Raw genomic sequence first — 13,618 nt, 5'->3', positions numbered from 1 at the left:
CCCTCTTGTTCTCTGTGATATTCATCATTAGTTCATCAGAAGTAATGCCCTGAGAAATTCAAATTTACTACACCCTACATTTGTAAAACTGAGTTACTAATCCTAAGATTTTCATTTAAAAAAAAAAAAAAAAACACTGTGCCGAGAACTATCTAAACCTATGGCCTTAATATATTTGTTCTTTTGCATTTTGAATTTCATTTCATTGATTATCATTTTCCTGTTCCACACTTTTCCTGATCCACAGAACAGAACACAAAGGTTGTCTTGGACATACTCCAGTGTAAAAATAACTGGATTTGGAATCAGGAAATTCCATTCTACTCTTATTTTTGCCATCAGCTAGATGTGGGACTTTGGGCAGTCATTTTCTATCTCTAAGCATCATCTAAGTCCTCACTCCTTACTCTTTGGCAGATTTGGGGGGAAAATTCCTGAGATTCTTTTTGATATAACGCATCATGATCCCTCCTTTTGAGAATGGCCTTATTATGTGAACAAACTGTCACAAAACATCCCATCAAGTTGCCTTACCTTTGTTGCCTTTTCTTTCTTTTTCCTAAGATGGAGTGAGGGAGGAAGAGAGAGACAGACAGAGTGAATTAAAGAGCAAAAAAAAGAAGAGGGGAGAAGAAGAGAAAAGAAAGCACAAGAGGAGAGGAGAGAAAATGAGAAGGAGAATTCATTATTATCCTGATTACTCATTATCATCATCATCACTTGATGTTTATTAATTTTTTTTTATTAAAAAGTATACACAAGATATACTACTGACAACTAAGGGGTACAAGTCTAATGTTTTTGGCATTTCTCTTCTAAAAGTTTCTGTTTAAAAAGAATGTATCCAAAAAGAAATTTGAAGTTCAAGTAAGCCAAATGAACAATACCACTACAAAGAGGTAAGAGTTAACCACACCAAAATGGTCAAAGAAGTAGTTTTGTCACTTGTCACCAAGAAATCTTATTCACTTACTTAAAGAACCACTTAGATATAGTTATTTTCCTCCTCTGGTTGGAAACCATCCTCACAGATTGTCAAAAGAGGATAATCTCAAAGGTTTCATTTCCCAGGAGCCTCTTTACTTTATTATACATTATTTTCCAACCTGATAACCAAAGGTTATCAGAACACCTTTATACATAATGAAGTATGTTGTAATATATTTGGTTTCCTCATTGCTATCTGTCCATTTCAGGCCAGAATAGTAGAGAAAACAGGTGATGATGATAATAACTGATATTAGTAATTCACATAGTGATAATAAATGGAGAAAGTAAAAATGATGGCTGTCTTCTGTCTTTTGAATGTTTCTGTCTGTATATGTGGATATAGTTAAGACAAGATGGTTGTCTAGTATATAGTTTAATGAGGAAGAGGGTCTCATTTTTTCCTACTCTGCCCTCTTTCCATAAGCCAATTTGTCATGATCTGGAAAATCACAGAATCATAAAATCTCAAAAGTTAGAAGGACCTTGGAGGCAATTTGGTCCAACTTTATGTGAAGAAGAATCTCCTGTATAATATACCTGCCCAGTTTCCATCAAAACTTTGTTCAAAGACCTCTGGTAGGGAAAAACTCAATATCGAATGATCTAGCCTATTCTATTTTTGGGTGACTAGAGTTAGCAATGAAAGAGAATATGTCTGAGTTTCATGCATATGGCAAAAGTAAAGGTCTTTCACTAAGTCAAAATATTTTTTTCATCTGAGGGCTTGTACCTTTGATACTTTATTTAAGGAGGCATAATACTTGGACCACCAATCAATAACATTTTCTGCAGACTCATCTGCTATCGTTCTCTTTCTTCTTTTGGTGGATTTCCTGGAAGGTTTCCTGGCATCCTGGAAAAGGATAAAGGGAATGTCAGTCAAGATAAGAACAGTGACATAAATCATGGCTTCAAATCTGTTTTGTGTGACTTTGGGTGAGTCTGGGACAATCATGAATGGGTGCACAGCTAGATATAGATGTAATCTGGTGGGGGCTTTTAGGATGAGATGAGTGACAAGTCTAGTCTGACCATTTTACTCCCTTGCTCAAAGAACTTTCTTTAATGGCTCCCACTTGGCTTAGGAAAAAAATATTCATATTTCTCTTCATGACATTTAAAGCTTTTCCCAGTCATCAGGCTCCATTCTGCTTTAAACATTACTCTCCCTCATTCACTCTACTTCAGACAAATCTTTCTATCTTCTGTTTCCTGGACATGATGTTCCATCTTCCATTTCTTTGCTTTTATATAGACTGGGTCTCATGCTCAGAATGCACTTCCTCTTCAACTCCTCCTCTTGGAAACCTTTATTCCCTTCAAAGTTCAGTTCAAGTGCCACCTTTTAAAAAAAGATCTTTGCTTATTCTTTCTGCTAATAGTGCCCTTTCCCTCCAATCACTATGCATTTATTTTGTATATATCCTGTATTGACTCATCTGTGGAAATGCTGGACTCCCTTCTTCCTTCCCAGAAATTCCCTGAGGATAGGGGCTATCTCATTTTTTTTCATTTACACATAGTAAGAAGTTAATAAATGCATTTTAAATGATTGACTAAAGTTCCTTTTCCTCTCCAGGTTCCAGATTCTTCAACTATATAGTAAAGGAATTAGAGCATATGACTCCTGATGTCTCTTCTAGATTTGGATTCTATGAAATTCTGACCTTTACTTTTTCCTCTTTTGGTAGCTCAAGAGTTGCAGATTTCATTTCTGGCCCCAACATCGGTGAGGAGTCAGGGACGTCATAGAGAGCCATGCTAGCTGTCTGAACTTGCACAGTGTCTGGTACAATAGTGGGAGGCTGCTCAACCTGAACATAGATATGATCTGGTGGAGGATCCTGAGATGAGATAAGTAACCCAGATGATACTGGCTCTAAAGCTGAATCTGGTACAGCTGAAACCCAAAACACAACAAAGGGAGAGCAAAATCAGAACTATTATCATTTACAAGTCAGGTGTATATAACTACAACAATCTGGATCATTCAAACCAAACAAATAGCTCTGGCTTGATTGATCTAGATTATTCCAGGAATCAATCAATCAACAAGCATTCATTAAACACCTACTGTGTACCAGGGATTGTTCTTGGTGCTAAGACACAGCTAAAAATGAATCAATTCTTCTCTTAAAGGAGTTTTCATTCTATTGAGAAACATGTATACAGATAAACATATATAAAATATGCCTAAAATAAATTCTAGATCATTTAGATTGGAGAGGTATCAGAAGCTGGGACAGACACAGGAAAGACCTCATTATGTGAAGGATTGTTTGAATTATCCTTTGTAGGAGACTAGTATTCTAAGACAGAAAAGTGAGATGTAAGATACAGAAAGCCAGCTTAGCTGAGCAGTAGAGTACATGAAAAAAAGTAATAAGGTCAGTGAAGAGGCAGGCTAGAATAATTCCAGAGGCCTGAAGACAAAGCTTATCCACCTCATACAAGAGAAGTGAGAAACTAAAATATAGAATGAGACATGGCCAATGTGGGAAATTTGTTTTGCTGGAATATCGATATTTGTTGGAAGAGTTTATATTTTATTTTTACTGTTCAATTGGAAAGGAGAAAGGGGAAAGAAGAGAAAATAAACAAATAAATGAATAAGTAAATAAATATAAGAACAGATGAATGAATAAGCAAATAGATATATGAATAGATAAACAAGTAAATATATGGTTTAAAAAAAGAAAACCTATGGGCTATGATCAAGGTAATATTTATATTTCAAAGATGTGATTAATATCTAGTACCATTAAAATGGGGTTTTGTAATAATGAATTAAGAAGAATGTGTTAAAATCTTGCAAACTCAATGCAAATTACATATAATAAAGGATCACAGCAAAATGAGGCCATATTAAATACTAAAATATTTTAATGATGCAAAATGTTTATCATATCAGTTAATAAATCTAATTTGTTTTCTTGTTTTACTTCCAAATGAAATGTCATACTGGAGCGAGGTTGAGAAAGGCTTTAAATAATAAAAAAAAAGAACTTATTTTCAGTCATAGAGGTAATAGGAAAACGTGAAAACAAAACCAAAGTTCTTTTTATACACTGCCTGGTTCTTTGAACAATTTGGGGGGATTTCTTTTTTCCCACTTCATGCTATGGAAACCAAAAAAGAAAAAAACATAATCCATCAGTATTTCACAACATTGTACAATCCAGACCCTCAAGGTGCATCCATTCTGACTTCCATTGTCATTCTTCTCTAATACTTGGGCAAATAAATGATCAGCAGAAGTAGATCTGACAGTTATTCCCCATGGAACCACTGAAAGAGGCTGACATAAGAGCAGTTTTGATGGCTTCAAGGGGTCAATACCCAGTGAAGTTCTTACCTTGAACTTGTTGGGTTACATCTACCTCAGAGACCAGGGCTGGGAGTTCCACAGATTTGCACAGAAATTGCTTGAGGCAGTTGATTGTGTAGGTGCCCACTAGGGTGCTCCTCCCAAAAGCTCTCCAGTCAACCACACAGATACTCAGAGGTGGGTGGAGAAGCTCATTCTCAGGCAGTTCCTGGTAGAAGACAAGATTGTGTGGCCAGTAAGTTTGTAAGAAATACATTCAAAGAAAGCAATTGTTAGAAAATTGTTAGAAAAAGAAAATATTTATTTTGAGATCACTGAGTATGAGGTAGTCTCAGAATGTATTAATAGTAAAAGACAGACCCTCAGAAGGATCTGGGCTTAACATTTTAAAAAAATCAAATGTATATGATATTTCAGAGTGGCTAAGTGGCTCAGTGAACATAACACTGGCCTGAGAATCAGGAAGACATCCTTCTGAGTTCAAATCTAGCTCCAGACACTTAATAGCTATGTGATCCTGTGCAAGTCACTTACTCTGCCTCAGTTTCCTCATCTGTAAAGTGAGCTGAAGAAGGAAATGGCAAACCACTCAATTACTTTTGCCAAGAATTCCTCAATCAAAGAGCAGGACACAATTGAAATGAACAATAACAATAATATTTTAATATTTTAAGTATTTGCTATTTTATCTCTTGTAGTTAATATCAGTATTATGTGATGAATAGAGCACTGAATGTATAGTCAAGAATCAAAATCCTACATCAAACATCTACTAGTTGTGTGAACCTGGGCAAGGCACCTAACTTCTGTGATACTTAGTTCCTCTATTTGTAAAAAACTGAGAGTTGTGCTCAGTGATCTCTAAGGTCCCTCTCAACCTTAGATTTGTGACTCTGATTCCCTTTATGACTTAATGGAAGTTTTTTGAGAATTTCTGCAGCCTAAACATTAGTTACAAGGCCAACCTGCATTCAAAGCCTTTTCTGTTGGATAAAACCTGCCAGGGCTTATATTTCATTGACATAGCAACTCAGTGCCAACTCCATGACATGAAGTACTGGAAAGAGGATGTGGCATAGCCTTACAGCATATCAGGGGTCAGATACAGACAGACAGAGACACAGAGACAGAGAAACAGAGACAGACACATACAGAGAGACAGAGACAGAGAGATGGAGAGATGGAGACAGAGAGGGGAGAAGGAAGAGAGAGGAGAGACAGAGACAGAAGAGACAGAGAGAGACAAAGACAGAGAAACAGATACAGAGACAGAGAGAAACAGATACAGAGACAGAGAAAGAGACAGAGACAGAGCTCATATACACATAGAGAGAAGAAGAAGAAGAAGAAGAAGAAGAAGAAGAAGAAGAAGAAGAAGAAGAAGAAGAAGAAGAAGAAGAAGAAGAAGAAGAAGAAGAAGAAGAAGAAGAAGAAGAAGAAAAAGAAGAAAGAGGAGGAGGAGGAGGAGGAGGAAGAAGAGAGAGAGGAGGAGGAGGAGGAGGAGGAGGAAAAGGAGGAGAAGGAGAAGGAGGAGGAGGAGGAAAAAGAGGAAGAGTAGGAGGAGCAGGAGGAAAAAGAGGAGGAGGAGAACAGAAAGACAGAGACAGAGAAAGAGAGACAGACAGAAAGAAAGATAGAGAGACAGAGAAAGACAGAGAGGAGGGAGGAAAGAGAGAGGGAGAGACAAAGACAGAGAAACAGATACAGAAACACAGAGACAGAGACAAAGAGAGAGACAGAGACAGAGTGAGACAGAGAGAAGAAGAAGAAGAAAAGAGGAGGAGGAGCAAAAGGAAGAGAAGAGGAGGAAGAGGAGAAGAGGAGGAAGAGAGGAGAAGAGGAGAAGGAAGAGAAGGAAGAGTAGGAGGAGGAGACAGAAAGACAGACATAGACAAACATAGAGACAGAGTGAGAAAAAAGAAAGACAGAGAGAGACACACACACACACACACACAGACATAGAGGCAGTCTATACAAAGAAAAAGATCTTGCTTGTACCTAATTGTTTGTACATTGTTTCTCCCATCAGTGAGCTTGAGAACTTTTGTCTTTATTTGTATCTCCAAAGCTTAACACAGTATCTGGTATGTAGCAAAAACTTAATAAATATTCATTGGCTGATTGACTTTGAGCTTTAAAATGCTATGACGGTATAAACCAATGTGACAAAATATATGGAAGACTAAACTTGTAATTAAGAACATTTGGGTTCAGATCTTGTCTCTGACACATACCAGCTGTGTGACTACAGGCACTGTCAGTCCAGAGGTAACTTGGTAGGCAACAATGAATAGAATACCAGCTCTGTAGGCAAATGACTTGGACTCATAACTCCCTTCTGACCTTTGCTGTCTTTGTGACTTTGGGCTTCAGCTGCCTCATTCGTACAAAGAGAAAAATGGATTCCAAAGCCTTTGAAGTCCTTTCTAGCTTTAAACCCTATGACCTTCTCAGTGTCCCAGGAAATTTTCTCATGATGATAGTAATTTATAATTATGCTGAATGACTGATATGTATTATTTGAAAAATTCTGGATAATATATTTTCCACATAGACCTAGTATGTCTTACTACTTTTTACTATCACTATTATTAATTATAATATTTGTATAGAATTTTACAATTTATAAAAATGCCTATTTCAATCAATCACCATTTATCAAATGTTTTATTATTCACATAGCAAACCCTGTATTAAGTGTTGGGGACCTAAAAAGTGATAAAAGACAGTTTCTGCCCTCAAAGAACTGGCAATCTAATTTGGGAGACAATATAGAAACAAATATATAGAAAACATATTGTTCTGTATACAGGATAAGGACATGATTAACAGAGGGAAAGCATTAGAATTAAGAGGGTTTGGGAAAGGCTTCCCTTTGCTGAATTCTATAAAGTAGTAGGTATTATTATTCCTTTTTTTTTAAGAAAGGAAGTTAAGGGTCATAAAGGTAAAAGAACTTGATGAAGATCATAAAACCATTGACCAGTGTGGGGTTATGTTTAGAATCCACAGGTCCTTGTTCATTTAAAATGTTAGGTCAATATTTTTTTTATCATTAATTCACAATATTATATTCCCTAGGGAGTTTACTAATTTCTTAAAAACTCAAAATTTAAATTTATGATTATTGGGATGTTTTGAGGCAAAAGAGAACAGTGGCGTTCTTCATTGACAATGCATATATTTTGTAGAGAACAAGACTGAGAGGGAAATATTTTAATAACCTGGCTAGAAAACTTCTTTCCAACACCATCAAGCCCTGGAGTCAAGTTGAATGCTAGTTACGAAAATTTTCATTACAAATAGTTAATCTATTCACTAGGTAAGTTCTATATAGTCTTTGCATATTTTGCAAGTTCAATTAGCTATAATACATATGTTCTTCCTATACTATTCCATTGAGAAGCATAAAATACCTCAGTTTTCAAAAAAATGAAAATTTCAGATAATCCAAAGGAGAGATGTTTAGAGGGTAGGAATAAACTGTAGATTTTTTCCAGTAAAGGATTATGAAGTAAACATGTTATATCTATGTTATATAAATGTAATCAGGAATTTGACTACAAAAGGGTGTAGTCAATCCTGTAATAGGAACAGAGGATAAACAAAGGGCCATCCATACACTCTAGTGGAAGTGTTGCTGTTCAGTCATTTCAGTCATATACCAACTTGTCATGACCCCATTTGGGGTTTTCTTGGCTAAAATACTGTAGTTTTCCATTTTCTTCTCTAGCTCATTTTGCAGTTGAGGAAACTGAGGCAAATAGGGTTAAGTGACTTGCCCCAAGATACCTATTAGGTATCTGACATCAGATTTGAACTCAGTAGGATGAATCTTCTTAACTTTAGGTCCAGTGCTCTGTGCACTATGGCACCAACTACCTGTTCTTGCAGTCTAGTGGTAGGCACATACTAACAAGAGATTAAGAGAAGCCAAGCATGCTTGTTGAGTGTACCCCACGTGAAGAATTTGACAATAGATGTAGACAAGTATCTCATGGGATGAGAAGGACTGGATGCATTGTGATCTGTACCACTGGGAGGAGTACCTACACTTCTAATACTACAGATTCATTGAAGTAACAAAGTACTTTAAATTAAAAAAAAGAAACAATGACTTTATTGTGTAGCTTGGATTCTTCATCTCTTCAGGCTGGCCTTTCTTCTAATTAGTATGATTTATGATCAGAGATTAGTTATCTGGAAGTTAAAGGGATCATCCAGCCCAATCTTCTTATTCTGCATTTGAGAAAATTGAGGCCCAGAAAAGTAAAGTGTTTTGTTCAAGGTCACACAAGTAGTGTTATTGGTAGGATTTGGACCCAAATCCTCTGATATCAGAGCCAGTACTCTTTCCATTACAACACAAAACATACTTACATTCGCTGAAAACCAAACTGAAAGTAAAACACTTCCCCACATAGGAAATAGCAATAGATGAATGGGAGAGACCCACCACTTCAAACCAATCCACTTGGATGTTGAAATTAGGATTGTTCTTGTAACTTTGGATCACACAGGATTTAACTCCTTTGCCAGCACATTCTATGAGCACCTGAGGGCGATCCACTGAGAGGAGCTGGACTTTCTTCATTTCACGAACACCCCAGAAAAGAACCTATAGACAAAGCCAACAGATCAGGGTCTGAAAAGTCCATCAATCCAAGCTTTCATTAAGTACCCATTCTGTGTAAGGTACTGTGTGAGGCATTTTGGATATAAAGATAAAGTCACAAAAGAGTACCTGCCCTCAAATAGCTTATTTTTGGGGAGGAGAGGAGATATAACATATAAGCATACATATAAATAGGGTATTTGAGAAGTGAAAAGACAAGTAGGAGAATCAGAAAAAGACTTCCCTTAAGAGGTGACCCCTTAACTAAGCCACAGGGATGTGTAGAGGCAAAGGTAAGAAATATAGATTTAGAGTCAGAAAGAGTCTTGGAAGTCATTGAATCCAACCAATGTATAATATTCTCCTCTAAAATGTAAAATTCTCTGGGAGCAGGTTTCTTGGGGGGCTTCTGGAGGCAGTCTTTCTTTAAGTTCAGTGTAATCACCCCAAATACAGCCAGGAGTTAAAGTCCAGATCCTTTATTGTCTCCTTCAAAGTCTTATCTCCTTCACTTGGGGCCTGGTTAGCTTACTTAGAGGCCTTCTGTAGTCTTGGTTCTGAGAACTTGAGCTCTGGTGTCTGAATCTCCCAGACTCCAAAGGTTTCTGTTTCAGTCTCCAGCCAGCACAAAGGTGGAAGATGGAATGAATCTGTTTCCTCCTCCAAGACCTTCTAGTGGGCTTCTGTTCTTTGGCTCTGAGAGCCCCTTCTTATATATGCTCTCTAAAAGGTGTGAATCTTGTGGAATTATAGTAAGTACTAAGTACATGTAAATTAGAGAATCATTATCTCATCAATTCCACTGACTTGGCATCTTGTAAGAATCCTAACACCAATGTATTTTACAAATGAAGAAACTGAACTCAGCCCAGAGAGCTTAGGTCATTTGTCTAGGATCATCCAGCCAGTTAGTGGATTTGAATTCAGATCTTTATGACTGCAACTGCAAAGCCCTACCTATTATACTAGCTCACCAGAGATAAGCAAACTCTGGTTCATGGGTCAAATTGCACATTATAGTCTGCTTTTATATGACCCAGGAATTCATGATTCTTAGCTTATAGTCCGTATAAAGAAGTGACAGGTCAGCTTTGACCCATAGACAATCATGGCCTCCAGAATTCCAGGCATGGAGGGACAGCCTGTCCAAAGGATCACAAAATCACAATTCTAGTGCTGAAAGAAACCCTCAGAAGTTATCACTGTCTAACCCTCTCATTTTTCAGCTGAAGAACCTGAGGTCAACAGAGGTAAAGACCTTGTTACCTAGGTCATGTGTAGCAGAAGGAGGATTTCAACTCTTGAGAAGAAAAAGAAATGCTCATAAAAATATTGTTGTTCAATCATTTCCATCTCCTTGTGATATACTATACCTTCATCAGACCTCATCTGGAATAATATTATGTTCAGTTCTGGACACTATGATCATGTCACCGGAGGGAACTCATTAAGGTAAAAGCTATCAGTTTTTGTCAAATGAGTACCACTTGAAGCTCCTGAACATGTGTTAATAGTTTTGTTGTAATAGTAAGTCTTTTAATTACATTAGAAAGGAAAGCTCTAGGTATGAGCCCAGTCTCCTTACTGTTTAGCGCAATGTCTTTGATCAATGTCTTTGGTCTCCAACTTAGGTTAGCTCTCCCCTTCTTAGGCGATCTAGGTCTGGTTCCCAGGTCATGGAAGCTTACTATATTAACACCAAGTTTAGTGTGGGTATCTTTGGAGCTCAAGAGGTCTGTCAGTCTCAGCCTTCCTAGTAACAGGAATTGCAGATATCCAACAATACATCTTGCAGAACTGGGGTGTGTGTGTGTGTGTGTGTGTGTGTGTGTGTGTGTGTGTGTATCTCTTGAAAAGAGAGACATGATAACTAACTTCAAATATTTAAAGAATTATTATATGGAGCAAAAGATCAGACTTGTTACATTTGGTCCCAGAGGTTAGAACCAGAAGCAATGGGTAGAATTGCAAAGAGGCAAATTTAGGCTTGATAATATAACACAAAAAACAAAAACAAAATTCCTTCATAATAATGAGAGCTGTTCCAGAATGCAATGGACTGCCTAGAGAGGTGGCACTTTCCCCATCCTTAGAGATCTTTCTTTCCCTGCAATGATATTTTATTTTTCCAGATACATGTAAAGATAGTTTTCAACATTCATTTTTGTAAAATTTTATGTTCTAAATTGTTCTCCCTCTCTCCTTTACTTCCCCCTTCCCAAAACAGCAAATAACTTGATAGAGGTTAAATATGTGCAATCATTTTAAACTGATTTCCATATTTGTCATGCTATACAAGAAAAATCAGACAAATTGGGGAAAAAAATCCTGACAAAGAAAAAACAAACAAAAAGGTAAACATACTAATCTTCAATCCACATTCAGTCATAGTTCTCTCTCTGGATGTGATTGGCATTTTCCAACCTAAGTCTATTGGAATTGCCTTGAATTACCACACTGCTGAAAAGAGCCAAGTCCATCATAGTTGATCATTTCATGGCCTTGTTATTTTGTACAATGTTCTATTGGTTCTGCTCACTTCACTCAACATCAATTAATGTAGGTCTTCTTTGGAGGTCTTTAAGCAGTTGTTGGATGGCCATTGTTGAGTCTGTTATAGTGGAGATTCCTTTAATAGATGGATTAGACTAGATGGGTTGGACCCCAAGGTCCTTTCCAGCTCTCAGATCTTTTGATTCTGTGGTCTGCTGTTCAGAATCACTTGTAAAAGCTTGAGTATTTTCTATTAATTAACCTTATCTAAGATACTCTGGATGCTTGGGTAGAAAGTTCTTATAAAATTTTTATATAAATGAGGAAGATAATTATAAGGAACAGTAGTCACATTGCCTTGATGTTTTGTTTATTTGGTTTTTGGCAATGACAAAGTATTTAATTTTTTTTTTCCTTAGGGTACTTTGAGAAATAGTCATATCTCAATAGCTTCAAAATTATATTTCCTCAAGCACAGGGAAATGATATCAACCACAATGATAAAAAGAGATACTTGTATCCTTAGAAGCATCACAGGATGGTGAGATTGCCTCAGAGCCAAGAAGAGATGGGTTCAAATTCTGCCTCTGACACACAGTGGTTCTGTGTTCCTGGATAAGTCATTTAAATCCTCAGTGTGTCAAGATGAAAAACTTTTATTTTCAGGGCAGGTGCTGATATATATTAACTGAGGGAATATCCTCATAGAGAGTTCTCTGAATCAATGAAATCACCCAAATTTCAAATTTATGGTTAATATTCAAGTGCTGCCTGTCTACTTAGAAAATTAAGGAAGATCTTTGTGTCTTTGAATCTATTGGAAAATTCCAAAAGCCTTTTCAAAGTCTTACCTCTATTCTATATGTACTCAGCACAGGACGAATATTGGCAGGGACTGGATAGATCTGGGCTACATCTGGTGGGTCAATGGGAGGAAGATCCTGTGGGCCTGAGGAAGGAACCTGACAAACAAAGCAAAAGCTCATTAGAAAGGGATAAGAAAACTAAGAGTATTTTAAAGAACAGGGACCTACTTCTCAATGGCATTGAACATTTATTTCCTTTGAACTTTGCAAAACTCCTTGCAAACTTTAAAGTACTACATAAATATGAAAGATTAGTTGCTAACATTTATATAGTACTTACTATGTGTCAGGCACTAAACACTTTACAATTTTTATCTCATTTGATCTTCATAACAACTCTGGGAAGTAGAAGCAATTACAATTCTCATTTTACAGATGGGAAACTGAGAAAATGGAGATTAATGACTAATTATTTAGTCATAGCTAACTAATATTTGAGATGGACTTCAAACTTAGGTCTTTCTGACTCCAAGCCTTGTGCTTCTAGAACAAGGTCAGAACAAAATGCATAGTCATATTTTAGAAAAAAAGCTAGTTTTATCTTTATATTAATTGTTCTGATGAGAATTTGGTGTCTAAGATATAGAAACAATTAACAAACATTATATCTATATCAATGTGACCACAATACATTTTCTAACAGATAAGTGGTCAAAAAATATGAACAGATCCCAAAATAAGAATTGCAAACTAGTAACTATATGAAAGAATACTCCAAATCACAAATAATAAAAGGTATGCAAATAAAAACAATCCTGAGATTTCATCTCACACCCTAGATATATTGGCAAAGATGACAAAAGATGAGAATAGTCAATACTCAGTGGTTGTGGAAAGAGAAACACACTAGTGCATTGTTAGTGTGGGTACTTGAGTGAATTAAACATACCAATAGTTTTTGTGATAACGAGAATAGTAAAGAATTGGAAACAAAGCAGAAGTGTATCAGTTGGGGAATGGCTAAACAAATTATGATACGTAAATTTGATATTACTGTAAGAAATGAATAGTGTAATAATAGAGGATGATAATAGCTATATGAATTGAAATAATATGAATAATATGATAATATTATAATGTAATGATAATATGAATTAAAATAAAGAGACTATTAGTAAGGAAAATAATATCCACAATAACTATAATGTAAATGGAATAAACAACTATACACATACACACATACAAATCAGCAATGAATTGTGCTAATTAACAAAGAAACATAGCTCAAAAGAGAAAACATGAGAAGGCTCTTCCATAATACCACTTTACAGAGATGGCAAGTCCTCAAGTGGTGTACTTTTCATATATTTTTAGTTATTTAAATGT

The 13,618-nt window shown here is 36.3% G+C and overlaps 1 protein-coding gene across 1 annotated transcript in view; it reads right to left on the bottom strand.

Annotated features, from left to right (window-relative positions):
- The window catches only part of FER1L6 (fer-1 like family member 6), a 277,428-nt gene that overhangs the window by 65,127 nt on the left and 198,683 nt on the right, over nt 1-13,618 (bottom strand). Inside the window, exons 22-27 of the mRNA XM_031947271.1 lie at nt 12,278-12,388; nt 8,775-8,936; nt 4,346-4,526; nt 2,658-2,890; nt 1,721-1,843; nt 535-559 (exon numbers count right to left, since the gene is read on the bottom strand). Coding sequence (XP_031803131.1) covers nt 535-559; nt 1,721-1,843; nt 2,658-2,890; nt 4,346-4,526; nt 8,775-8,936; nt 12,278-12,388 — 835 coding nt within the window. The remainder of the gene's footprint in view (nt 1-534; nt 560-1,720; nt 1,844-2,657; nt 2,891-4,345; nt 4,527-8,774; nt 8,937-12,277; nt 12,389-13,618) is intronic.

Source organism: Sarcophilus harrisii, chromosome 1, assembly GCF_902635505.1.
Source record: "Sarcophilus harrisii chromosome 1, mSarHar1.11, whole genome shotgun sequence".
Classification (NCBI taxonomy): domain Eukaryota; kingdom Metazoa; phylum Chordata; class Mammalia; order Dasyuromorphia; family Dasyuridae; genus Sarcophilus; species Sarcophilus harrisii.
This window is presented reverse-complemented; position numbering and strand designations above follow the sequence as displayed.